Source organism: Trachymyrmex septentrionalis, unplaced genomic scaffold (genome assembly GCF_001594115.1).
Source record: "Trachymyrmex septentrionalis isolate Tsep2-gDNA-1 unplaced genomic scaffold, Tsep1.0 scaffold69, whole genome shotgun sequence".
Classification (NCBI taxonomy): Eukaryota; Metazoa; Arthropoda; class Insecta; order Hymenoptera; family Formicidae; genus Trachymyrmex; species Trachymyrmex septentrionalis.
Window position 1 is genome coordinate 744,458 of NW_017305873.1, and position 26,743 is coordinate 771,200.

At 35.5% G+C, this 26,743-nt stretch overlaps 4 protein-coding genes across 7 annotated transcripts in view; 2 read left to right on the plus strand and 2 right to left on the minus strand.

Moving 5' to 3' along the window:
- LOC108753356 (odorant receptor 13a-like) overlaps positions 1-5,375 on the minus strand; it is a 7,892-nt gene extending 2,517 nt beyond the window's left edge. Inside the window, 6 exon segments of the mRNA XM_018494879.1 lie at positions 565-779; positions 1,193-1,301; positions 1,365-1,464; positions 2,314-2,597; positions 3,721-4,029; positions 4,900-5,375. Coding sequence (XP_018350381.1) covers positions 565-779; positions 1,193-1,301; positions 1,365-1,464; positions 2,314-2,597; positions 3,721-4,029; positions 4,900-5,055 — 1,173 coding nt within the window. The 5' untranslated portion in view covers positions 5,056-5,375.
- A 398-nt stretch (positions 5,376-5,773) lies between these two features.
- Positions 5,774-13,273, plus strand: LOC108753355 (BTB/POZ domain-containing protein KCTD3). 3 transcript variants are annotated; one of them, XM_018494876.1, is made up of 12 exons: positions 5,774-5,814; positions 6,747-7,026; positions 7,262-7,575; positions 7,675-7,830; positions 8,371-8,559; positions 8,630-9,109; positions 9,723-9,839; positions 10,322-10,327; positions 11,452-11,591; positions 11,676-11,862; positions 12,051-12,329; positions 12,731-13,273. In XM_018494876.1, exons 2-12 carry the CDS (start codon positions 6,968-6,970, stop codon positions 12,928-12,930), a joined length of 2,127 nt encoding a protein of 708 aa, XP_018350378.1. In that variant the 5' UTR covers positions 5,774-5,814; positions 6,747-6,967; the 3' UTR covers positions 12,931-13,273. The 3 variants fall into 3 exon arrangements, with proteins under 3 accessions (XP_018350378.1, XP_018350379.1, XP_018350380.1); XM_018494877.1 differs by lacking the exon at positions 10,322-10,327; XM_018494878.1 differs by lacking the exons at positions 5,774-5,814; positions 6,747-7,026 and adding an exon at positions 7,071-7,092.
- Positions 12,797-17,568, minus strand: LOC108753358 (CAAX prenyl protease 2). Of its 2 annotated transcripts, XM_018494880.1 has the most exons (7): positions 17,104-17,313; positions 16,029-16,134; positions 15,824-15,962; positions 15,388-15,624; positions 15,145-15,207; positions 14,953-15,067; positions 12,797-12,850 (listed from the first exon to the last, which is right to left on the minus strand). In XM_018494880.1, exons 1-7 carry the CDS (start codon positions 17,223-17,225, stop codon positions 12,832-12,834), a joined length of 801 nt encoding a protein of 266 aa, XP_018350382.1. In that variant the 5' UTR covers positions 17,226-17,313; the 3' UTR covers positions 12,797-12,831. The 2 variants fall into 2 exon arrangements, with proteins under 2 accessions (XP_018350382.1, XP_018350383.1); XM_018494881.1 differs by lacking the exon at positions 12,797-12,850 and having other exon boundaries at positions 14,303-15,067; positions 17,104-17,568.
- Positions 17,476-26,743, plus strand: LOC108753354 (F-box only protein 11). The gene is made up of 9 exons (XM_018494875.1): positions 17,476-17,551; positions 17,704-17,969; positions 22,421-22,726; positions 23,100-23,891; positions 24,312-25,164; positions 25,252-25,472; positions 25,888-26,106; positions 26,184-26,391; positions 26,478-26,743. The coding sequence occupies exons 2-9, from the start codon at positions 17,882-17,884 to the stop codon at positions 26,605-26,607; spliced, it is 2,817 nt and encodes a 938-aa protein (XP_018350377.1). The 5' UTR covers positions 17,476-17,551; positions 17,704-17,881; the 3' UTR covers positions 26,608-26,743.

The window sequence follows — 26,743 nt, forward strand, 5'->3', positions numbered from 1 at the left end:
GCACTACTAACAAAAAGCGAACGAATATATGGATCCACCCAATATATATATATACATTTAATATTGTTTTTTTGTCAAATTTTGATACAAAGAAGATCGTTCGTTAACAATCAACAAATATTTTAACCCTACTGTGGCCAACCAGGTACCCGGGTACCTATGGTCGCACATTTTGTTGAATAACTTTTTTTCTTAAAAATATTGGCTAAAATCGTCTCGGATCCCCATTATTTGACCGATTTCCTATAAAATTATGCATTAGAAAGTTTTTTTTTTATTTATTTTCACAAAAAATTTCGAGTTTCAAAAAAAGTACCTCCCCAGGCCAACCAGGTAAATAAATCAATATCCATCAAATAGATAAAGATAACTAAGGCTACAGCACGTTTTTAGCCATAAATTTGTATAGAGGTACCCGGGTACCTCGGTTGGCCCCGGTACAAGATTTTTTGGTTGGCCACATAAGGGTTAACATACATAAGATAATTATAATGTAATTAAGTCTTGGAGTATATATTGCCTAAAATTAAATTTAGTTATTGTTTGACACAATAATCTACTCACTTGAGAGAAACTTTCGAGAGACATGCTGTAGAACTTCGCGGCGGTGATCCTGGAAGGAACTTTCGACCGCATCATCACGATCTGCAGACTGCGACCGAAAGTGCCGCCGATCCAGTAGCTACAGTAAGCCGACTTGCTCACGGCATCGCTCTGGTTCGTTACAAGCGTTGGCCGTAAATTAATTACAGGCGATTGTGAGCTCAACGAACTATGTACTAATGAAGATACATGCGTCGGTAATCAGTCGATACGATTATCGTGCATTCAGTCTTCCATCACTCGTTAAAATTTGTGCAATTGCGATACGCTTGTAATCTGATACGTTATCTAATAATCTACGTCGAACAAAAATTTACGTATATAATGACGTAATTATAATGTGATCTGATAATAAGATGCATAAATTTTGCGGAAAAGGATTACAATTTTGCGCCATGATGCTAATTGAATCTAAATTTTATGCTGACGTTTTACTTAACAAAAAAATAGCAGACATTGTATATAATAACTAATTTACAATCCAGATAAATCGATTAATTATAAATAGAAAATTAATTTAAATATTTATTTGCTTATCGAGCTTACAGTTTTGATTTGATCAAATAACGTGTAATTAGATATAGAATACTCGCCTCGTCTATTAACGCGTGTCCGCTGAAACTGAACATGAAAAGCTCCAGGATGGCGGAGTTCAAAAACATTGAGTATTTCATCAAGCGTGCCTTGTTTTTCAGCATCTAGAGTAACATTTTGCAATATGATATTTTTAGTTATAACGCGTTTTTAGCAAGTGAACGCACCGAAGTAATTTGAAATCCCGCGAAGCAAACCAAACCGGTGCTGATAACGAACTGTCCTAACGCTAAGATGTTTATGATTCTTTCGAGCGCATCCGCGAAACTGAAGCACAAAGAAAGCGAAGAACGATGGCACAAGAATTGCATTACTATATTTACGTCTAAATATAGTAAATTTATAAGTCATTTATTGTCATGACACAACTGGAAATCAGGGAAATGTCAGGAAAATTAAAAACGACCAGGGAAATCAGGGAAAAATTAAGCAAACTATTGTAGAAAAAAATTTAAATTCTTAACTTTAGAGAAGTTTAATATGCGTACATCACATCTACGCAATTTAGGAATATGCAAGTAGTGTTGGCAACATTAATGATAATTTGCATTGCTATGTTAAATTGTTCTTTCAACAAAATATTTAATGCTTTCTAAAAAAAAAGATCAAAATACAAAAAAATTAAAAATATTATTGAAAACATCAGGGAAAATCATAAAATTTTATCTGGAAATTAGAGAAAAAATATGGAAGTTTAGGATAAAGAATTTGTGATAATCCTGAAATATACCGAAAAGATAGTCTTTCTGAAGTATCTAAAAATTTAGCTCGAGAAATCTGAAAATAATTTTGTTGGATCATCGAAATAATTATATAAAAATGTCAAAACTTTTTGCTGCATTAATTGCTCAATGCTTAAAATTCCTACGTAATTATTTTCAGATCTATATCTAAATTTTTAGATATTTCAGCAAAATCATTATTTGTGTATTGCAGACAAATTTTACACTAATATATTTATGTAAAGGTACTTTTTATAGTATAGGTTTATGATCAATTACTACTGTTTAAGTAATTTTTACATTTTATTAAAAAGAAAAGAATTATTTCAGAAATTGTTTCTTCTCACATTTTAATATCAAATCGATCTTTTATATAAGTAATATAAATACTCACGTAATAGCATTTTGATGATCTTTAATGCAGTTTGCCATTGCTCTGTCAGCATTGGGATCATTACTATTCATTGTTTCCAGCCTCTTTCGCAGCACCGCGAATTTCGCTGATCCATGCGTTATCGCGACAAAATTGAAACTGGTCGCACCGATTATCGTGCCACCCGCAAAGAAGCCACCCATTACATTAAAAACATAGATACATTCGTAGACGGGTGTGACCGATTGATTGACGAAGAAATACCCACGGAAGGGAAATATCTTCTCTTTTCCAAAAACATATACCTAGTCAAGCAAATAATATTTAGGAATAAGTTAATTGCTCTTTATAGTTAATTAATTATCTTCTTATTGTTTGTGTAAGGATTATGTTTCAATCGAGAATAAAAAACAAGATAATTGATAACAAAATTATAGTTGATTGCGAAGTTTGTGATGACCTTGCTTTTTAAATAATATTATTCAGTATTGATTATTATTGTGTTGTCTCGTATTCCCCCCCTCCCCGGCTCAAATTAATTTTCTATAATTGTTAATAATTTATTAACAATTTAATTACCTGTGTATTGGGAAAATAAATACGGCGAAGGGATTAACATCTATGTAACGTACGCGTGCGTGTGCAGGTGTTTTCGAAAGGCTCGTAAAGCGAAACGACCATCGGAAAACAATTTCCCGTGTAAAGGCACTACCGACGCATTTGCGAAGCGATAATAAACAATTTTGGGAGAACGGTACCTTACAAAAAGAGAAAAAAATGGAATTTCGAAAAGCTACAAATGTCAGCGTTAATCATCGTGCAATTTGCGTTGCCCTGTCGCACGTGTTGTATATGTCAATCTATCACCGTCGTTTCACAAAACATGAAATGGACATCTGCAAAAGTAGTTTTTCCCGTTTGAGAACGTTTGTTTTATAAATGTCTTGCAGTTAAAATTTATCGTGAAACATCGTTTTATTAAGAAAATAGGCAGTTAGATTTAAAGAAACTTCCGCAGTTAATTGATCCACAGGTACAATTTAATAACGGAGTCAATTAAAAAGTTATAGAGAGAGAAGTACGAAGTTTTGAAGCAATAAGCTGGAACTCTCGGGGAGATTTTAAGTTTTATATCAAAAGATATTCTAATGCCACTTCATATCTAATTCAAAATAGATCTTTTATTATCATAAAATTGAAAATTTGTAACTTTACGAAGAGTAAGAACCACGAAAATATCATATTAAATTTTCATCATTGGAAATAAAAGATATATGAACAGAAATTTTTTCAGTTGCGCGAATTGAATCTCAAGAAAAATTACTTTTAAATTCAAAAGTAGACTTTCTATTTTCTTATAATCTTTGTGTGTTTTTTGAGACAATCTGTGTATGTTACAATAGAAATACTAAATGTGTGTGTACGTACCTCTAAAATTGGTATGCATGAGAAGGTAGTTACGGTTACAATTACCATAATTATAAAGCATTTTGCGAGTCGAAACGCAAAAAGGCATTTCTCCTTCAGAACGACTCTATCTTCATAAGATGAACAAGTCCAATCCTTTCTCATAATCTCGACCACATATAACATATCTTTTTGAGAGGTCGTGTAGATAATGAGACGTAACGTGGCGAGATAAAGTGCGGAGTCCATTAAAGCGCATGCTGTCAGTTCGTCCAAATCGTTAAAATTGTTAACTATATCGGCCGTCACGCTGATACACATTGAGATGAGCTGTATGTTGCAAATGGCGTTGAATTATTCAAAAAATAGATCCAAAGTGTTTATATTAATTATATGAGAGAATTCAATGATAGTCTATTTATTAATTGAAAAAAGTTTACGAAAGAAAGGATCAAAAATGTATCAAAAGTATAACATTTGTGCTCATAAAGCACTTTTAATACACCATAGATAGCTTAAAAATGATTCATTGAAGTCCTTTTTGTTTATTATATTATAAGTTATATTATATAAAACTAATTCATATTTCACTGAATTTTTCATACACTGGAAAAAATTATATTAAAACACAAAAAATGATATTAAAACAGCATTATTTTAATTAAAAATGATCTTGATCTACTATAACAATATTAATAAAATAAAATTTTTAAAGTAAAAGCATGACGTATTTGTCAGTTGATAGTGTTATCATATATAAATTAACAAAATTTAATAAATATTAAAATAAAATGTTTTTTATTAAAATAATATTGTTGATATAATATCATTGTATAAGATCATTTTTTTCAGTATATATATATATATATATAATTAGTGTAGAGTTAGTTTCTTTACTTGTGAAGGTTAAAATATTTAATACTAATTAATAAAAGTAAATTTCTTTTCTTTATCTTAAAATTTTGTTGCGTCTAATTAAACTTCCTTCGGCAACTGGAGTCTTTAATTGCAAATTTTGATAGAAAAATTTAAATAGTTTGTAAAAAATAAATAAAATACAATCCAACTTCTAAAATGGTAAAAATTCATTGGTAAAAAAAAATTAAATTTACTCTGTTTCTCGAAGATCCCTATTGCTAATGGAAGAGTTAAAATTCATATTGCCAGTGAAGAATTAAGCAAAATATTAATTCTGCATACTACGAAAAAGAACCAAATCACATGACAAGTCTTGAACACCTCCGCGCTAGTTGAATGGTCTCTCTCCAAAGGCCAAAAGGAGACGAATTTGGCAGCTATCATGACAGGCTTGATTAACTCGTCGTATTCTTTATCAGCGTACACTTGACGTTCCATATCTTCTCTTCTTCAGCCGTTATCAATGCGACTCGACGATGCGATCGCGACTCGTGACTTTTTGCGACTGTGGAAAAGCCGGAAGTCCGTCACCGTTCGCTCACCGGCGAGAGGTCTATGTGCCAATCTCGAAAGTACCAATCTTTTCTTCCCCTCTATTCTCGTGATTCGATCGCACGAATGACGACGAATGAGATAACGACCGGATATCGTTCTCGTAGGTGGCATAATGCCCGAAGTTCGAAACTCTTCACTAACGGGCGGGGCAAACTTCTCGCGTGCATAGATGTCGACCTGTTTCTCTTTCGATGGGAAAAGAAAAATGCATTGTCATCTCTTAACGTGAAATTACGCGAATCTTTGTGCGATAATTTGTTATTTATTATAAAAAATCGGATGTTGTATTTCTCCATCATTTTCATGTATTTTTATAATTGATTAATATCATTCGTGTGACAACTTTAACGTTGATCTGTGTGTGGTTAAGATTATTTTAGATTCTACGCCAGTGACTTGGAGGAGTAACATGTAGTTACGAATATTCTATGTAATCATGGTAAGCGTGTAGGAAGTAAGAAGGTAATAGTTGAGAGCAAGTAGTTCTATCTTCGTAAGTGATTTTCGATTTTATTACAGGGAAATTTTGCGCTAGAAAGAAGGCTATCCGCGTCATTGAACGTTTCGTACTTTGCGTTAAAAATAAATGGAATAGTGCAGGAGAAGGAAAATTACATAAGAATACTTTTGCTAACCAGTAAGGTATGTAAAGAATATATTGGATATAATAGATTTTTGAAAATAAAATATATATTTCTTTTGTGCATAACTTTGATAATTATGCATAAATACATATGGATTTATTGGCTATTTATACGATCGAAGTTTCTACCGAGTAATAAATATGCATCTATTCAATATGACGATATTATTGCATAAATGTATAGACTATATAAATTTATAGATGCGTCTATTTGCATAATAATGCCAGAAATAACGAAGATACCTTTTCAATTATATCCTTGTTTACGCATTATTTATGTTTTATTATAATTTTATCTTTACTTTTTAGCTATTCATTTATATATTGTTTAATATATTTTTGTAATTTTTTAAAGTAGTTCGATTTATACGGGGTAGGGATAAATTAATAATACAACCGTATGGGAAATAATGTCTTTTACAAAAATAAGCTTAGAATAAACTTTTGTTTTGTTTGAAGTTTTGTTTCCGAGAATTTGTGGAGAAATTGTGTTCAATATTAGTCTTCAATGAAGATTGTGGAAAGACACTGTATACAAACTTGTGTAATGTTTACGTTCACTTTATGAATGGCAAAATTTTAAAAATGTGACAAATACAGTTAAATTTTATTTATTTTAAGATTAACTTTAATCTCGGTTTAACTTACTGTTTATTTTTTCTAATTTTTAAAATTAAATAAGATAAAGAGTAATAGTAGTTGAACTGAGATGAAAGTTAATCTTATATTGGTGGAACCGAGCTTAAGAGAGAAATTGCTTTATACAACAAAGCCTCGGAAGAAGTTTATCCTGTAATTTTTATTTATTTTTGTGCAAAAAGTCTCCGTTCGGTTGTATTATACGTTTGTTTTGTATGTAAAAGATATATTCTTCTTATACATTTTGATTTGAATTTAAATTCAAATTTTGATTTCTCGATTTCGTAAGTAGACGATCGATAAATTGTGCTCCGACTTCACACTTCACACTTGGTTGAGAATCACTGGGCAGAGTCGTGCATGCGCAGTGGAATCAGGCTGACGCATGCATAACCTATCAAAACCAATCAAGACTATCAAGAGGGTTGTTTTCGTTCGTGATAATTGTGACATTCCCGACGATCTCACGAGGATATGAATTATCATTGTAAAAATACGCGATAGCCCTTGAGAATGGCTACGCCTTATCTAGGCGTGAGCGATATCGTTCATCTGAACGTTGGCGGCACTAGGTAGAACTGTTCGCCAGTCATCAGTTTTTCTATTATCTGTTTTTACTCAATCCCGTTAAGTAAAATGTAACTCTTGCACCTGCATGTTAAGAGATTGATTATATCTTTTAGATTATTTTACATTTTTTACATTTTTTGTCTTTTGATATTTTATTGCTTTTTGGATCTTACATTAGATTTTTTTCATTGATCTCTTTTACATATCTTGACAGCATCAAATTGTTTCTCTTTTCAGATTCTCCACATCTCGTCAAACTCTGACGTGGATCCCGGATTCTTTCTTCACAGCATTGTTAAGTAACAGAATTGACAGTCACAAAGATGAGACTGGCGCACTTTTTATAGATAGAGACCCAAAGCTATTCTCTATTATATTGAATTATCTTCGTACCAAGGACATTGATCTAAAAATTATAGATATTCGAACTTTAAGGCATGAAGCAGAGTATTATGGCATCACTCCTTTAGTTAAACGATTGATACTCTGTGAAGACTTAACTCAGTCATCTTGTGGCGATGTACTGTTTTATGGTTACTTACCACCTCCAAGTGTGTTAATCATTATTTATTACATATTGTAATAAATGTAAAGTGAGAAAGTAAAACTGTAAAATGAGAATGTAATGTAACGATTCTGTTTATTTAAAGGTATACCGCTTCAAGAACCTGTTGCAGTAACATCAAATGTCAGTGATGTATCAGTTCATATTAGAGTTAGTTCAGCTTCAAACTCTAGAGTCGATGGACCATCTACCTCGCAATCTGTGACAACCACTAACTCTACTAATCAAAGTGCTAATAACGGTATATTTATAGATTTTACAGTATTAACACTTCAGAGCTCGACAATGAATTTATTGGACTTACTCTAATATATTCTTTATGTTACATTTACAAATTTGAATTATTGTTTAAAATCAGAAAGTAAAAAGAGCAATGGGATTCAAATGTAGAAAACAATGTTTAATGATTAAAAAATATATGTATGTATATATATATTGTTTTTTTTTAAATTACAACATAAATATTAAGTCACAAGAATTAACAACTGCTCAATTGTGACTTTTTTAATTATTAAATGTATTATAAATAAACTTAGTATTTATTTTTTTTGTAGAAATTATGTCAAAATTACACCAAGAATTTTACTTAGAAATGTAATATTTTTTGGTGATATCTTCGTGATTCCTTGAATTAATTAATATCTTTTAATCAACATAAATTAAATGAATTTTACAAATCTGGCATCAGCTCTAAAGGGTTAACAGATGTACATCTAAAGTATTTAATTAGCATTGAATAACTCATTAAAAAGAAAACTGACAAATAATTATTTTGCCATAGGGCCACAAAATCATAAAGGTGCATTGGGGACCCATATGAGAAATTCTTCTTTAGATTACCGATTGCCACAACGCGGTCTTCCGCATTCTCGCACACCATCTCTAGATCTGAGACATGCTAGGAACAATTCGGCTGATTTGAATAAATTATATAAAAATGATATTGGTTTAATATTTGGATCACAGCAAGGTAAGTATCAATAAATCATTGTTTGTAAAATGATTTTTTGTTTTTTATTTATAAAATTACTTGATTGCAGTTTCATCATGGGTAGACCCTCTGAGAGTACAAATCATAAAAGCGCATCACAACTGGATAGTGATCGCTTACGCGCATTTTATCACATGCTATCGGCTGAAGGACTCGTCTGGATGGCAACACGTGTTCACCAGTCCGCATATCGAATGCATAATAGAGCGCGTGGCGATAAATGCAAAGATGGGAAGTGGCGCAGATGGCAAGATGGTTGCGATTTCCTATGGCAGTCAAGTAAGACTTTGGGGTGTGTCCGAAGAAGGGATCAAAATCAATGTGGGCACATTTAATTTAAATGTGCGTGTGGAATACTTATTCTTCATTGGCAGCCAATTAGTTGCGTTATCGCCGACTGGAAAAATCGGTGTGTGGCACGCGATGACTCATCATTGGCAGATACAAGATGTAGTGCCCATCCTGTCATTTGACACGGCTGGATCTTTTCTTCTGTTAGGTTGCAATAATGGTTCTATTTATTATATTGGTAAGCAAAAAAGATATTATATTTCTAAATAAAATTCTTAATACAAATTGTCAATTTATATATTAGAAGTAAAATATTATATTAGAATAGTAAAATATAATATTAGAAGAATAAAAATTATATTCTCTAAAATCTTAAATATTAAAAGTAATTAAATCATTAAAAAAATATTTAATGGATTTAGATCATTTTTTTAGATCACAAGCTAATTTTTAAAGAATTATATTTCTGTAATCATATATTTAATAGAAAGATTCTTCATATACAAAATAAATAACAATAAATAAAGGGCAAAATAAGAGTCAAATACATTTTTTAAATTGTCACACAATTAAAAGGAATAAATTACAGAAAAGTAAAATTGAAAAAAATAATAAAAAACTCAGTTTAAATTCAAATATAAAACGTTACAAGTTTCGACTACCGGATTAAGACATTAACTTAACACAAAAATCGCTGTACAAATTAATTATCGAAAATACGCGCATATTGCTTATAATAATAGCTCGGGTGAGTCTTAACGTAGAACTCGACATTATTCACATTTTGACTCTTACTTTGCCCTTTATTTATTTTGTAATCATATATATTGTGATTACTATATGAATTGCAGATATGCAAAAGTTTCCTTTGCGAATGAAGGATAACGACCTACTCGTGACCGAGTTATATCGAGATCCGAGTTACGATCCTATAACTGCGATATCTGTGTATTTAACGCCGAAAACTAGTAAGTCTTTCTTTATGATTATTCTTATCTTAATGTCATTAAATAATAAAAATCTAGAATTCCAAAGTAAAAACTTTTTCCTTTAGAGACAACTAGGACTATTTGTTAAAAACCGATTCAAACGAGTGACGTATTTTACTAAGATTGTTTATTAAAGCTGCTTAATGCAGAATGTAATAACAAACGTCACCATTTCAGCAGCTTCATTTTGCAAGCATCATTTTTTCAGTTGCTGTGCATACATATAGAATAACATTAAACAATAACAAATTATTAATAACATATATATATATATATATATATATATATAGATGTAAATATAAATGTTTTTTATTACCAGCGTCTACTAACCAGCGTCTATTTTATTTATTAAGATATTATAGGAATATTATAAGGTTTGATGTGTTGGTCCTTAAAGATATTAATGAGAGTTTATTATTACATTCTTTGCTTCATCATTTCTCGTACAACTGGATAAATAGCACAAGGCAAGTATGGGTCGATGTAAGCAGACTTTCTGCTTTCTCACGATCAACTCGTACAAAACGAAGCGTCATCCGCCTTCATCTTTGTGTTGATTGCATCAAACATGATTCGTGCGATTAAACAGCAAATACCCTCTTCCTCTCCAGATAGCGTTAAGTTTTATATCGATGCACTGGCGCATAGTCATATTTTTTACGTATTAAAATATAAAAAGAAATATTTAAATATAGAAACGTCTCTGTCACAAAACTATTTATTTTATAATTAATAGAATGAATGCGAACCCATGTCTTTTTGTATGTGCGAGAGTACGAATTTACATGTGACTTATGAAATGATATTAGATTGCACAACTTACACATAACCCTGCTATCCTTATGCGTCCAGTTGTACTAACGCGATGTTCTTTTATTTTTTCGCATACTTTACGCAGTGGATTCAGTTAATCTGATTTAGCTGCTTGCTTGCTCTTTCTATTCATAGTAATATGTTCCATGCCAGCATCTGAGAGGGGAAAGGGAGGTAATAGAAAACATGTATCTTTGCTTGTATACTTTTTTTCGTTGGTAGTGACAAATTTATAGGTAATTTTTACTTTTTTAAAACTAAATCTACGCAAAAATTAAATTTAAATAACATTAATTACTGCCTACGTAATCATGTTATTGCTTAATTATAAGATATTATAATTTTAATTTTATATATATATATACATTATTTGTTATAACTGGCTTCTGCTTATTGTTGCAATGTGCAGCATGAGGCATTGTAAGCTTCGAAACATCATAAACATTATTTTTTATTAATAGTACTCATTTGAACATGTATGTTATTTAAAGATTACTTCACGTTACGTCTACATTTTTTAAATGTTTCATTATTGTAGTTATTATATCAGTAATTAATCTTCTGATACACTATTAAAATTTTTTCTTATCTGTAAATTTCATACAATATTAAATTGGATAAGTACAAGATTGAAGTGAAAATCTTAATTGGTTTATAATAGTGTTAAAATTATATATGTATGATCAGAGATGTATTCAATCTAATTCTTAAAGTGTATCAGGTGATTAATGCAATATGTAGCACATTTTTCTAAAAGTATATCAACTCCCTAACTTAGGTCTCTGCGGAAATTGGATAGAAATCGCCTATGGCACGAAATCCGGAAGTGTCAGAGTTATCGTTCAGCATCCCGAAACAGTTGGCCACGGTCCGCAACTATTCCAAACTTTTACAGTGCATCAAAGCAGCGTAACCAAAGTACGTTCAGTATCAATAGAATTGTATATTAATATTGTAACATTAAATTACAATATTAAGTTATGTGCAAAAATTATATTACAGGTAACACTCTCGGAAAAATACTTAGTGTCGGTTTGCTCGGAATATAATCACGTCAGAAGTTGGGCAGTGACCAGATTCCGCGGAATGATTTCGACTCAACCGGGATCGACGCCAGAGGCAAGCTTCAAAATTGTTTCTTTGGAAGCAATTGACTCATGCGTTAGCTATAATGCCGGCAACGATTTCGGTATGTTGTAATATCACAGCTCTTAAATTATCTCACCATTTTTTCTAATAATTAAAAATTATTTTTAAATAATACTTTTTATATATGTGTATATGTATATTTTAACGCGTTTTTATTTTTATTAAATATCTTTTAAAATACGAATTTTATCTTTTTGGTTTATTTAATACACGAATAAAATATTATAGGACCATTCGGCGAACAAGATGATGAGCAAGTATTCGTACAAAAAGTTGTACCCGAAACTGATCAATTGTTCGTACGATTAGCGTCGAATGGGAAAAGAGTTTGCGTAATACAGTCGGTGGACGGTAGCATCATAAGCTCATTCTATGTGCACGAGTGTGAAGGTTCTAGTCGCATGGGCTCAAGGCCCAGACGTTTCATATTTACTGGTCATTCTAACGGCACCATTCAAATGTGGGATCTCACAACGGCATTGGATCCGTCTTTCAATGCCACTCGAGGTACATTACTCTCTCCCGTTGTGACGTAACGGATTCAGCAAGCATGACTCACATATATGAAATAGTGTAGGAAGTAGAAAATTAACATAAATCGCATATTTAAGAAACGTTCTATAGAAAGCAAACAAACTATATTTATTCCATGTTATCTATATTTAGTTATTTATTCTGTTTATTCTATATTTTTCCTTTATTTATTCTCTAATAATTTTGTTTTATTATTCAGGTTGTATTTTAGAGAGGAAAAAAATGGTCTCTATATAAATTATTGCGATTATTTCTTTATATGATAAATATTAATTTTATATTAATTTTCTACAAGACTTTTTGTAATTAATTTCGTCGATTGAATTAAAATGTATTGTCAGATTTTTATTATCTCCGTGTCTTTTTTACAATAGATACCTCCGGTGGACCTACACCAGAAGAACTTTGGAAGTTGTTGGATCAATGTGATCTGAGCAACAGCCATTGCTCAACACCTTGCATTAGTCCGTCTCCTTCATTGCTCGCAGCTGGACCTAGAATTAAGTCAAGTAATGTAATGTTTCTCAATCAATCGCAAAATCCAGAACCAACGCCTGGACCAAGTCAAACGTAAGGATGTGCCTGATTCAAGGTATGTCGTGTGCAAAAGTACACAAACAAAATCTGCATTTATTTAATTATTTATTTATTATAAACCATCAAAAAGTCTGTAGCCATAGTTCCTAAATCGCCATCTTTGCATTTTCAATGTGTAATGAGACCGAAATTTGCTATCTGTCTACTTAAATAGTACAATTTAAAAATAACGTAACGAAAGATATGATTGCATTTATAAACTCTATAGCCATTATTGTTGAAATCATTATTTTAATAGAGAATTTGCTCTTGTGCGTAAATATATGTACTGTTTTATTAAATTATTTTTAAGAAAACTTGATAACATCACTATCGCTTTTGAATATTATACGCAAGAATATTGTTGTTGACATCATAACAAAATTTTTCTAAAATTTACTGTTTAAAAAATTCTATAAATGTCTAGAAATTCATAATTATATGTTTTTTTTGCTACTTATTGTTATATTGTTTTATTGCAAAATGGCTATTAAGAGAGATCGATTTTATGATATTGATATTGTTCTATGTAAACTTTTATATGTTGGCTCGTTTAATAAAATAAGGGAAAGAAGAGATATTTAACAAAATCAAGAACTGATAGATAATATAAGTTAAACATTTTGTTTATATATTATGTATATATGTATATTCAGTTATAAGTTAATTCTGTATCAATGTTATAAAATGAATCAAATATGAGATGCGTAGAATCATGCACGGAATCATATTATTTGTCACATCATTTTAATTTCTCGAAACAAGATTACCAAATAGTTTCGAATTCTGATAGATTTACATTGTAAACCTTTAACTTTACCTTAACTTTACATTGTAAACTATTTAATAATCAACCTATGGTGTTGATCATCATTATATCATTATTATATGTATATCAATTTCTATATAGCGATCTTGCTTCGAGTGTAAAACACTTAATATTATTTCAACGTTGTATCAACATTTTATATCCTGAATATTATTTAAGAAGTTGATTTTACCACTTATTTCTTGGTTAAAGAATAGTATACATTATGTATGCAATTAAAAGATTACGTAAGTATTCAAAGATCGAATTGTACTCTCATTATATACATAAATACTTAGCTTCACTGCATATATAATGTATACATGTGTATCAGTGTACATATACATATATAAAACTTATAGTAATATTATTGCGCAACCGCGTTACTTCTGTGATTTAAAGAAACCATTGGTATGTGTATGGAGATGTATACTGCTTATTGTTTGAATATTTATCACTGCCATGTATATATGGACATTTTATATACACTACACATAGAGACTGTTATAAAAGTAGACGGTTAGAAAGATCATTTTAGAAATTTTCTCAGTTAAAATTACATTAACTCTATAATAATTTATATTATAATTTTTGTTTATAAAAATCTTTCTCTGTGTCTGAAAATCGATAACATTTAACGAATTATGGTTATAAAATAATATAATGTTGCGACATATAAGTATGTGCAGCAATTCGTAAATAATAATTAGAGCTGGATTCTTCGCATTTTGGTTTTGCGAACAAGTTCATCTAACAGTTGTAACATTCGTAATCACCACTATAAAAGTTTAACTCTTAGGCACTACGGTGATATACTTTATAACAATGCTGAACTGCACGATTAGTTAAATTATAGCTATATGAATATTATAGTTATTGAATATATTATTATAGTTATCGAATATATTAAAATTAGTCGAGAGTAATGTTAATTTCTGCATTATTTTTCGACAGATATTGTACTCTTTGTTAAACATAAATATAAAATATTCCACAACAATGTGTGTGTAAACCGGAAGATCGGTGGAATAATTGCGTGAATAAATTCTGCATAAAAACATTTAACCCTAGTATTTGTTAGATCCTAATATTTGTTAGAGATCGGACGTGTTTCATATAAAATGTTTAGTCCAAAATAAATTATTATTAAACAATGATGGATGAGTCATCGGTATCAAGAAGTAACACCAGGCAACCAAACCGATTACAAACAGACACATCAATCCAGCTCTTTTCAGTGGATCCTTGTATGCCGCTATCTCAGAAAGATCAGGAAATCCCATGTGATTGCAGAATGAATGCGCAGCAAATGGTGCAATAAAATGTCCTAAGAAAAATACATGAAATCAAAAAACTTCTTTCGCTAATAATTGTAGAATAAAAAAAAAGATAAAATGATCCCACCTGTTCTCGCAAAAAGAAAGGCCGCATACGCTCCAAATAACGTCGTGTACGTAGATTGAAAACCTAAATTCAATGTAATTTATTTCAATTTATTAGATATTGTAAGATGCTTTCCATTTGATGACACAAGCATCATTCTTTTTTAGCGTTCAATGAGTAACAAAGATAGAATGATATTTGTGTTGACTTGTGTTACCAAATAAAAAGCATCCATAGATTCCAAGTATTCGCCTCAAAACTTACAAGATATAAACAATGCGTGCTTGATGCTCATTCCCATCTTTACTCTCTCCACTACATGATGGAAGTGAGCCACCCCAAAGAATAGAGGGCATACGAATATGGCAGTAGTCGGGGTGAAACATTGCAGGAGTAACGGCAACATGCAAGCCCTAAAGGTCCATTCCTCGGATAACGGAGCGACCACCTGATTTCTCCACCAAGTTAGAGTTTGTACACTCGCCAGCCAATACATGGGCTCTATGATAAATGTACAGCTATTAACTGTTATACGTTAATGCCAATTTCCACAAATATAGATTAACTTTAATTTCAGTTCCAACTTTAACTTTTTTTAATTTTTAGAACCAGAAAAGGAAGAGTAAGTTGGAATCGAAAATAAAGTTAATCTACATTAATAGACGCACATTAGACTCTCAAGTCGAGTTCGGATACCAACCGGTGTACAATCGCCATAGCCCATTGAATCCCTGTAAACTCAAGGGACCTAGGAACAGGGTCATCGTTAGAAACAACGATATCACAGTCGCCTGTATCAGACCCGTCCATCGAAGGCCCAACATTTCCCAGATGGTTGTCTGTTAGGTACAATAAAAATAATTATCTGTAGAGAATGGTCTAAATCGCGTGTAAATGGAAAGTACCTTTTGAAGTATCTTATCATTTAGTCCAAAGTACAAGGACACCGGCGAAACAAGAGTCATGATAAATACGCTTAAAAATCGTTTCTTTATGGTCGATGGATGCTCTCTGAAACATAAGCCATAGAGTGTAAAGTTTAACGTGAAAATATGATATCAAATATTTTTCTAAATAAATATATAAATTATATGTTATATTGCGGAAATTAATAGGATTATTAATCTTGCCAGTTGCTTCATAATTATTATATAATCTGAAATTATATTTGCTTGTGCATTTATCATCACATGTTGCGACAAACGTCACAAAAAATTACAAAGCATTTTGACTACTCTGATGTACATATTACTGGAAATTGATAAGATTGTTAATTACTTGCTAGTTCCTTTAAAATTATTATAGTTATCGAAATTATGTTTAATTACGCAAATAGCTTCTTTAACAAAGATTAACTAGAATTACTTTAAAAATTAAGATAAAAAAAAGAAGTAAATTAACTTAATTGTTACAACAAACATCGTGGAAAGACGTCATAAATTCGAGTAATTTTTCTACAAAATTATAAAGCGCTTTTACTTTGGTAAAGTACTAATTACACGTCACATTCGAATTCGAATATCGCGCCAAAGGGACGCCGTTAATCATATACGATCTAGTGGCGCACTCGATGTCTCCTTCATCACGTGACGTCCCCGGAATTCCGTTTCACGGGGTCTCGCCGTGCGGCGCTGGCTGCCGTTTGTCCAGAAATTGGCAGAAATCGCCAGAAATTCCAGGAGCGGCGCCGCGACAGGGAGCTACAGGGAGCGCCACCACGTGCGGACAACTGCGTGCGTCAGTCACAGCATCCATCCGGTCGGTGCGGGACGGTTCGCGTTCGCGAGCGATTTACCGAACAGACAAGTGTGCTCGGACAAGACGGAGGCGCGAGCCTCCTCCACGCGAGGAGTCTCGCTGGATGGACTGGACGTTTTTGAAGGAGAGGAAGAAGCGCGGGGGTGACATCGAGACTCGAGAGTGTGCGGTGATCACGACGCCGCCGTCGCCGTCGACGCCGGACGCGTTACCGCAACGTACCTGTTGTGCGGCGAACTCCAGACATAGAGACTCGCCACGTAGACGATCGAGAGCGCGAGGCACGCGAGGATCGCCGTGGCGCAGTTTGGCGAATTATCGATACTTGGTTCCGCGGCCTCCATAACTCCATAACCGATGTCGGTCGCCTGTGTCGCGCTCCACTGCGGAAGGGGGGCTCGGTAATAAGCCCCGTGGCGTTAGCGGAGGATCGCGGGGACGAGAGAGAGAAGGAAAGAGAAGAGAGATAGAGGCGCAGCGGTAGAGGGTTGGAGACGGTAAAAGTCGAGACTCGACGGTGTGGTGTGAGTTGAATGAGGGGTGGGTGAACGACGGCACGGGCAGTACTGGCACGCACTCGCACTCGCGGGACAGAAACTTGTCCGATTGGCGGCTGCCCTCTGGGCCAGTCGGCGAGCAGAGACCAAGAAGATGGCCGCCGTGCACGGTGGTAATGTCGCTATTGTGTAGTGCATCCTAAGCTTTTGGCAGCTTTTCTGCCGTGGGCAGCGTCCGCCGAACACGGTACCGCGGCGGCTGCCCTACTATCGGGGACGGGGGAAGGGTACCGCCGGATTTCATCTTCGCGACGTATCCTCGTAGTAGTCGGCAAGTGCGACGAATCGCGATAGACAGAAGCGGAACAGGAGCAGCAGCAGCAGCAGGAGGAGGAGGAGGAGGAGGAGGAGGAGGAGGAGCAGGAGGAAGAGGAAGAGGAGGACAACGACGGCAACGAGGACGGACACGAGGACGACCGCCGAGGGCCGCCGACGACACGAAGATGCCGAGCGCGTCGTTTTCGTCGTCGCGCAGCTACGTGCGGAGGTCGCGTCGAAAAAACGGAAACAGGATCCCCTTGCCGAGAACGGGTAAGCCGAGTGAGGGAGCGAGCGAGCGAACGAGCGAGCGAGCGAGCGCAACGAAGAAAGAGCGAGTAAACGAACGAGAACGAGTGAGCTGGAGTGAACGAAGAGGGACGGATCGAGGGAGCGAGCGAGAGCGAGATGACGAGACAAAGACGGCTTTTCCGTGCCGTCACCGTCGCCTTCGCCGTCGCCATCGCCATCGAAGCTCTCTCGTGCAGGACTCACGTTCACTCGAGATCCTCCGGGGTGCCCGCGACGTCGGTGACGATCCCCGAGACTCCACGCCTTTGTTCCCTGAGAACTACGTATGCACGCGGGGGCACGCGCCGCGTTTCCTGCTCGCCCTCGCTTCGATATCCGCCCATTTCTCCACGGTTTCTTTCTCCGGCCTCGCTTCTATCCTCCCACGATTCTCCCCAGATTTCTTTCCTTCCGTCCCCCTGACAGTCTCGCTTGGAACAGCGGACTTTGGAAAGGTGCTAAAAGAGGTGACCTCAGACCTGTGTCCAGTGAAAAGGGAAAGAAAGATTGCTTTCGGGACTAAATTTAGTGCTGTAGTCCGATATATAGAGAACAGTCTGTTCTCTAAATATTCACGAGCTGCTGCATGTATTTTCATGTTAGCTGCTTCGAGTATACGCTCTATGCGTCTTGCAGCTGAGGTTAGGTAGCGTAGAATGTGCGCAATGATAAAACTGTCAATCGGAGTACTCTCGCTCGCAGTTGCAATGACAAAGGAGCAACGTAGTTAACATCAGATGACAGTCGCGTGTTTAACTGTCAAAACGTCAAGCTCCGCAAAGCTGTCAATCGTATCCCGATCATTCGTGCTCCGGAATTTGCGCTCCCTCCCCCCTCTTCCCTCCTTGTCTGTTAATCGCTTTTCGGATTTACGAGCAATTTCCGATTGGCAGCTACTAACGGCCATATTGCTTTTCGGTATTTGTGAATAATTTCTGATTGGCGGCTGCGCGTCCACGGGAACGCGATACAGTTCGTGGACCGAGAGAAGGTTGCAACACTTTCTTTTTTCTCTTCTTTTTCCTGCCGATGAGTTGCGGGACGCAGCGTCTCTCTCGCCGTCGCGCGCTGCCGTCCGGGTAAACAATGGTGAACGAACGACTAATCGAACCGCCGGATACTGTTCAGCGGGTTTGGCATTGAATGAGAGCGCGAATCGGCGAATTGGTAAAATTGCAAACACCGTCAAATCGCAAATTTAAAGGTGCAATTTCGAAACGAGGACGAGAGGAAGCGTCGCGTGCTCGCCAACGGGAAACGGTGGGTGATCACTATTGCAACAATACGTAGGGCCGAGTGTCTCCAGACTATAATATAATAAGGGTTGAACGACCCCACGGTGGATCGAGAGTATACGACCCTTAGTGTAGCGCAATATCGCGATGAAATGGAGTCTCCCGCTCCGTTGGAGAACGTTTGCTTTTGTGTGCCTCGTGCAGAAACGGTACCATACGTCCTACAGGCCGATCGTATCGATTCGCGATCTCCACTTCGCGATCAATCCGCCGGAATGTTGGCTCTGTAGTCGCCCTCTCTCTCTCTCTCTCTCTCTCTCTTCCTCCCCTTCTTTCTTTTCTCCTTCGTTCTTTTTCTCCTTTTTCCTTCTCTCTCTCTCTCTCTCTCTCTCTCGTTTCCGAATCCAGCTGGAACACGGCGCAGCTTGCGAGATGCACGTCGATCGGTGCCGAATTTTCCAGTCCGAGAGAGAGGTAGAGCGGTCGAGGATGAAACGGAGAGAGGAGGAGAGTAGAATCGGGAGAACAGACGAAGGCAAAATGGGAGGACAAGTGAGCGAATATTCTTGGGACCATTGAAGCTGTGACATCCAAATATTCCGAGAGATTCGGTTGTCGTTTAACGTGATTATTGGCACGCACGATGATACTTGAGATTCTTATTGTTAGAAAGACACAAAACAATATATTGAAAATTAATTGGCTTTTACGGGAAAGTCACTGTAGTGGCGTTGAAATGGTCTTTTGAAACAAGAAATATAATGAAATAATGAATTATAATGAAACTTGAAAAACTGTAAGATTCTAAAAATAGACCTCTGTACTCTAAAAAATGCTCTACACTGAGAAAAATTTTTTTTTCAAAGCGAACGAATCAGAAAATTCTAATTATATCACTCAAGATTTTGATTATCTCAACTAGAATTATAATAGATTCAACCAGAAAGTTTTGATTTGTTCATTTTCAACCAGAATTCCAGTTAATGCAACCAGACACTTTTTACAGTGTAATTAAGCTCCAAAAGATGCTCTATTTAAACTCAAATATAATTAAATGACGTATAGCTTGATATTGCTGGTATAGATATTAGGACATTTATATTTGCTAAAGTCACAGATAAAAATAAAAATGATGTCATCCGATATAATCTCGCACTGGGACAAGTGTCTAATTGAATTAATCGGAATTCTCATTGCAAATTAAAGTAAATCAGAATTTTCTGGTTAAATCTACTCAAATTCTAATTCTTTAAATAACTGGAATTCTGATTTATATAATCAAACTCCTTTGGTTCGCCCATTTTCAACCAGACATTTTTCTCAGCGCGGTTTAACAGGTGCTCGAGAAAGACAAGACACTTTTAAAGGAGTTTTTTTGCAGGGAAGAAAAAAGAGTGAAGGAGAAGGAGAGAGAAAGAGCGAGATAGAGAGAGAGAGAGAGAGAGAAAAGGACTCGATGTCTGTTACGCGGTATCGATGCGTTTTGAGTGACGAATTACCGGTGCTCCACTTTCGCGAGAGGACTCGGTGTGACCCGGAAACGTGATCGAGAGTATCCCCGGCCCCCAGAAATCGGCGTGCCTCGGTGGATCCCACACGAGCAGCGCCCTCCCGTGTGCTGCGTGTATCCGCCGCGTGTGCCAGCAACCAGCTAGAAAGTGAAACGTCAAGGCGCTGTTTACGGGACGGAACCGAATGAAGCCATGCATGATGACGATTCGATGTCCGTTGAGTACGCGAAAACGATTCGAAAATGAATGGAGATAGGTCGTAGTACCGGGCCTTAACCATCAATGAACTTCTGTCAGCTTGTATCTTGGCATAAGTCTCTGTCTCTACGATAACGGAGATCGGTTGATAGACGAAAGCCTATCGTGTGTGCTCACGCATTTCGTAGTAATCGTAGATTACGTGTTATTGGGAAAGATACAACATGCGGTGTATCAATAGTTGTTTATTGCACAAGTTGTTTTATGCCCGCTCTTCGATTTTGCGATATGTTCGACACATGCATAGCTGAAAGTTTGTGTTAAATTTAACACATTTCACGTGTCCCAAACGATCCGCTCAAATGCTCGCTCAAATGTTTATGTTAATTTAATACGAGATGAATATATTAGAAAGTAACACAAATATTATATTTAAAAATTAAAAGAAAAAAGATAAAATTGATAAATGTTTGTGAGCAAAATTTTTACAGTAAAATACTACAATATTTTTACAGTAAAATTAACATTTATGATATGTTAAATTAAGATGTATTTTATTCATTTATCTTAAAATTTACATTTAAAATCACATCATTTATCCACTCATAAGTTGCATTACTCTGGAATATTGAATATGAAATTAGATTACTAAAAAATGTTGAATATTAATTTTACTCAAATTATTTTAATAACATAATCACATTATTATATTAACACTCGAATACGAGTATATTAATAATTCAACACAAAATTTTAACTTGGGTAGACTTTGGATTTTCCATACAAATACAAAATGTTTTTTTGCTGTGTGGTGTAAGAATTATATCGTTATTATCATACTTATTTACGTCATAGTTTGACGTTAAAAAATTGAACCAGCAAACTCGTGTGGACCATTTTCATTGTTCGTGATTTCATCATTGCACATTGATGTGCAATTGGATTTGCATAATGTCAACAATTACATGGAAATACATGTAATCGCAACGTTATTTTTTATTAACAGATTCTCCATGCGGGCTTGCGACATTATACACTTGACAATTTATGCCGTAGCATTTGTAAAACAAGGTCACTTTGTATCACTATGTAAATTTCTCTAATGGTCCCTGGCTTACTATAAATTACATGGCAGATAGCAAATATTTACACATGCAGTTACACATGCTTTTTGTTTATATTATATATGATATATAATATGATAATTGTTATGATATATACAAGAGTGCAATATTATACAAGCTTATTTATGTTCGCGCAGAGAGAATGATGGAGAGAGAGAGAGAGAGAGAGAGAGAGATATGCTTTCTATTCTGCTTAAATTCTAAAAATATGACAAAAACAGACAAAAATAGAAACTTAAAACGGTCTCTTTCTTTTCAGGAAACTTTGAAAGATTTTATCTCCTTTGAGGTTTTTGGAAAAGGTGTTCGTTTCTATCTCTCTTTTTGTTTCCTTTTCTTCTAACAATTATGTTTTGTGTTCTTAGCCGAGCCGTGCGATCTACCATGTCCAACGGCCAATCAGATCATTCCAGTAGTAGTTGGCGGTGGAGGCGGAGGAAGTGGTGCACGAGGCTCGTCCCCTAGTGTATCCGGAGTTGCTGCTCCCTCACCGTCACCTCAATCGCACTCGTCGCCATATGATCTGAGACGTAAAAGTCCACCGCATCCTGATCCAGCGCCTGGCACGAGTTCTGCTCTTCCGCCATCGGGTGGCATTGCTGCTACTTTTGGTTCATCGTCTTTACCGGCGAGGAAGCGACCAAGACGAACATGTTCATTGTCCACAGATGGTACGTCTCAAGGCGATTATTAACTTTCGCGAAGAATTAGAAACTGCTTTGTTGGAAAACGAAGGATTAATCTTTACAGGATGAGAAAGAAACAGGGTTATAGTTTAAAGCAAAAAATACAATGAAATAATGATTTATAATGGATTTTATTTGAGGAATATTTGTAAGATTTTAAAAATAAAAGAGGACTTTCGTCCTCTAAAGATTAATACATAATAGTAGACATATAAATATTTATTACCCAGTATGATACGCAACACAAATCTTAATAGCTCATTTAACGATGCACTCATTTCTTAATATATATCTTCAGATATTATAATTTGAAGTCTGTTAAATCCTAATCGATTTAACTAACTTCTATTTTTTACAGGTATAAATACAAACACGGCAGCGCATTACCTCCAATATGAACTTCCCGATGAAGTGCTACTCACAATATTTAATTATCTAATGGAACAAGATCTTTGCCGCGTATCGCAAGTCTGCAAGCGATTCCAAGTAATTGCGAACGATACGGAATTATGGAAATCTCTATACCAACAGGTCTACGAGTACGACCTGCCACTGTTTAATCCAGGGCCATGTAAATTTGAGTTTGTCTCACCGGACGAAACTGAGTATCAGAATCCATGGAAGGAAAGTTTTAGGCAGCTATACAGGGGCGTGCATGTGCGACCTGGCTTTCAAGACTTAAAGTTTAAGGGCCGTAATCTGCCGTACTTCAACACGGTTCAAGGCGCTTTGGATTACGTTGATGAGTACAGGAGCAACAGTGCATCGGCAAACAGTGGTGCTACAACTGCGAGCGGCCAAGGTTGTTGCAACAGCACTTCGCAAACCAGCGGAGAAGACACATCGACGCAGCATTTAGTCTTTTTACACGCTGGAACATATAGAGGCGAATTCCTTGTGATCGATAGCGATGTAGCATTGATTGGTGCAGCGCCAGGAAATGTCGCGGAATCCGTTATTCTGGAACGAGAAAGCGAATCAACGGTTATGTTTGTGGAAGGTGCAAAACGCGCTTATGCCGGACATCTCACATTGAAATTCACACCCGACGTCACGAGTACGGTACCCCATCATAAACACTATTGTTTGGAAGTTGGCGAAAATTGCAGTCCCACTGTCGATCATTGTATCATCAGAAGCTCGAGCGTTGGTAAGTGTGCACAATTTATAAAGGTACACCTTTATAAATTGGACATACTATTGATTGAAATATTTCAATAAAAATTTAAAACTTAAGTTTTGAAATTACCTCCATATAGAAAATATAAATAATATCTATATTTCTTATTTTATTCTCTTTCAATGTAAATTAACTTTAATCTCTGTTTAATTTACTCTTTGTCCTTTTCTAATTCTTAGAACTAGAAAAAGATAAAAGGTAAATTAAACCAAGATTAGAATTAATCTACATTAGTAGAAACGGACATAATCTTTTAAAGGATAAAATGAGTTATCTTCAAGTCTCATATCTATACTTAATTCAATATACAATATAAACTTATGTAGAAATATACAGTATACGCATATACAATGTTTGTGTGTAAATTGGCAATTTTATTAAAATTTCTAGTTGGCGCAGCGGTTTGTGTATCAGGCGTAGGTGCCAATCCATTAGTGAAGAACTGCGACATATCAGACTGTGAGAATGTTGGATTGTATGTAACTGACTACGCCCAGGGCACATATGAGGATAATGAGATCTCACGGAATGCCCTCGCTGGCATTTGGGTGAAGAATTACGCGAATCCCATCATGCGACGGAATCACATTCATCATGGTCGCGATGTCGGAATATTCACGTTCGATAATGGGCTTGGTTACTTTGAAGCCAACGATATTCACAACAATCGGATAGCAGGGTTTGAGGTAAAAGCTGGTGCTAATCCTACTGTTGTTCACTGTGAAATTCATCATGGCCAGACTGGGGGCATTTATGTGCACGAGAACGGTCTGGGACAATTCATCGATAACAAGATTCATTCAAACAATTTTGCTGGCGTATGGATCACTTCGAACTCTAACCCGACTATACGTCGAAATGAAATATACAATGGCCATCAAGGTGGAGTGTACATTTTCGGCGAGGGTAGAGGTTTGATTGAACACAACAACATTTATGGCAACGCACTAGCTGGTATACAAATTAGAACAAACTCGGATCCGATTGTCCGGCACAATAAAATACATCACGGTCAGCACGGCGGTATTTATGTGCACGAAAAAGGCCAGGGCTTAATAGAGGAAAACGAGGTATATGCCAATACTTTGGCAGGCGTATGGATCACAACGGGTTCGACGCCGGTTTTAAGGCGAAATCGAATTCACAGTGGTAAACAAGTCGGCGTATATTTTTACGACAACGGCCATGGGAAATTGGAGGACAATGATATTTTTAATCACTTGTATTCAGGAGTACAAATAAGGTAATTTTCACTCTCGAAAGAATTGTAGGCTTAGATGCTTTGATATTTAGCGATAAGAAAATGGCTGAATGCATGCTTCTTCTGCAGGACTGGCAGTAATCCGGTCATACGTGGTAATAAGATATGGGGAGGACAAAACGGCGGAGTTCTCGTGTATAATAGTGGCTTAGGCTTACTCGAACAAAATGAGATTTTTGACAATGCAATGGCTGGCGTTTGGATTAAAACAGACAGCAATCCAACTCTTAAAAGAAACAAGATATTCGATGGACGAGACGGCGGAATTTGTATATTTAATGGAGGCAAAGGTAAAGCGTTTTTTCTTTTTAATTGTAAAATTTTGGCTTATGTATTATTAGACAATGATCTTCTGATGAATAATTATATATTAAAAGTTCTTTTAAATAATTTATAGTTTTATTTTTTAAATTTAATCAAACATTCTATTTGTTTTTACTAAAATTTGTGCCAAAACAAAATTTAGTAAACAAATTTTAGTGCATATTGAAATACATTGCAAGAATTCAAACTTAGTTATTCCAACTTAATAATTAATGATTTTTTGTAGTAACTGTCTAAACTCTTTGATCATAAAAAGTTATTATTACAATGAAAATTAAGCATCATAATATGAAAATAATATTTATAACAATGGATGAGATTGAATAAATATATTTCATTGAAAAATAGACAGAATTATGATTTTTGCGCTTCTTGGTACAGGTATTTTGGAGGAGAATGACATATTTCGCAATGCGCAAGCGGGTGTGCTTATATCGACACAATCGCAACCGATCCTGAGGAGGAACCGGATTTTCGACGGATTGGCGGCCGGTGTTGAAATAACTAACAACGCCACTGCTACCCTGGAATTCAATCAAATATTCAATAATCGATTCGGCGGTCTGTGTCTGGCGAGTGGGGTGCAACCAACGACTAGAGGTAAACACTCGCTTCCAATAACTAATCGCCGGCGCTTTTAACGAAAAAGTATTGCATGCATTTCTTTTTGTTTTTAGGCAATAAAATATTTAATAACCAAGACGCGGTGGAGAAAGCAGTTGGGAACGGCCAATGTTTATACAAAATCTCTTCGTACACTTCCTTCCCCATGCACGACTTCTATCGTTGTCAAACGTGTAACACGACGGATCGAAACGCGATATGTGTCAACTGTATAAAAACTTGTCACGCCGGTCACGATGTGGAATTCATTAGACATGATCGGTGAGTTTGCATGCTCGATTCCGTGCATTATTTAGGTGCAAGTGGAATAATCGCTTAATGTAATCGTGTGCGTTAATTATTTCTAGATTCTTTTGCGATTGCGGCGCCGGAACATTGAGCAATCAGTGTCAACTGCAGGGTGAACCTACGCAAGACACGGATACGTTGTACGATAGTGCGGCGCCCATGGAATCGCATACACTTATGGTCAACTAGGAACTAACCTAAAATAATTTAAACAATCAAACAATGTTTAGAGCCGTAAGTCCATTAATATTGCGAGCACGCGCAGTAAATTTATTGCCGAGTTCTTTATCATAATCTTTGGTTTATATCGTCATTATATCATTGT

Bases quoted from the DNA above. Each gene is read 5' to 3' on its own strand.
- LOC108753355 (XM_018494876.1), top strand. From the start codon at position 6,968: ATGGCTACGCCTTATCTAGGCGTGAGCGATATCGTTCATCTGAACGTT. The intron at 7,027-7,261 runs GTAGAACTGTTC...TTCTCTTTTCAG, and splicing joins CTGAACGTTGGCGGCACTAG to ATTCTCCACATCTCGTCAAA. The intron at 12,330-12,730 runs GTACATTACTCT...TTTTTACAATAG, and splicing joins GTCTTTCAATGCCACTCGAG to ATACCTCCGGTGGACCTACA.
- LOC108753358 (XM_018494881.1), bottom strand. From the start codon at position 17,225: ATGGAGGCCGCGGAACCAAGTATCGATAATTCGCCAAACTGCGCCACG. The intron at 16,135-17,103 runs GTACGTTGCGGT...CTTATGTTTCAG, and splicing joins TGGAGTTCGCCGCACAACAG to AGAGCATCCATCGACCATAA. The intron at 15,963-16,028 runs GTACTTTCCATT...TGTACCTAACAG, and splicing joins ATGATAAGATACTTCAAAAG to ACAACCATCTGGGAAATGTT.
- LOC108753354 (XM_018494875.1), top strand. From the start codon at position 17,882: ATGCCGAGCGCGTCGTTTTCGTCGTCGCGCAGCTACGTGCGGAGGTCG. The intron at 17,970-22,420 runs GTAAGCCGAGTG...TTGTGTTCTTAG, and splicing joins GATCCCCTTGCCGAGAACGG to CCGAGCCGTGCGATCTACCA. The intron at 25,165-25,251 runs GTAATTTTCACT...CTTCTTCTGCAG, and splicing joins TATTCAGGAGTACAAATAAG to GACTGGCAGTAATCCGGTCA.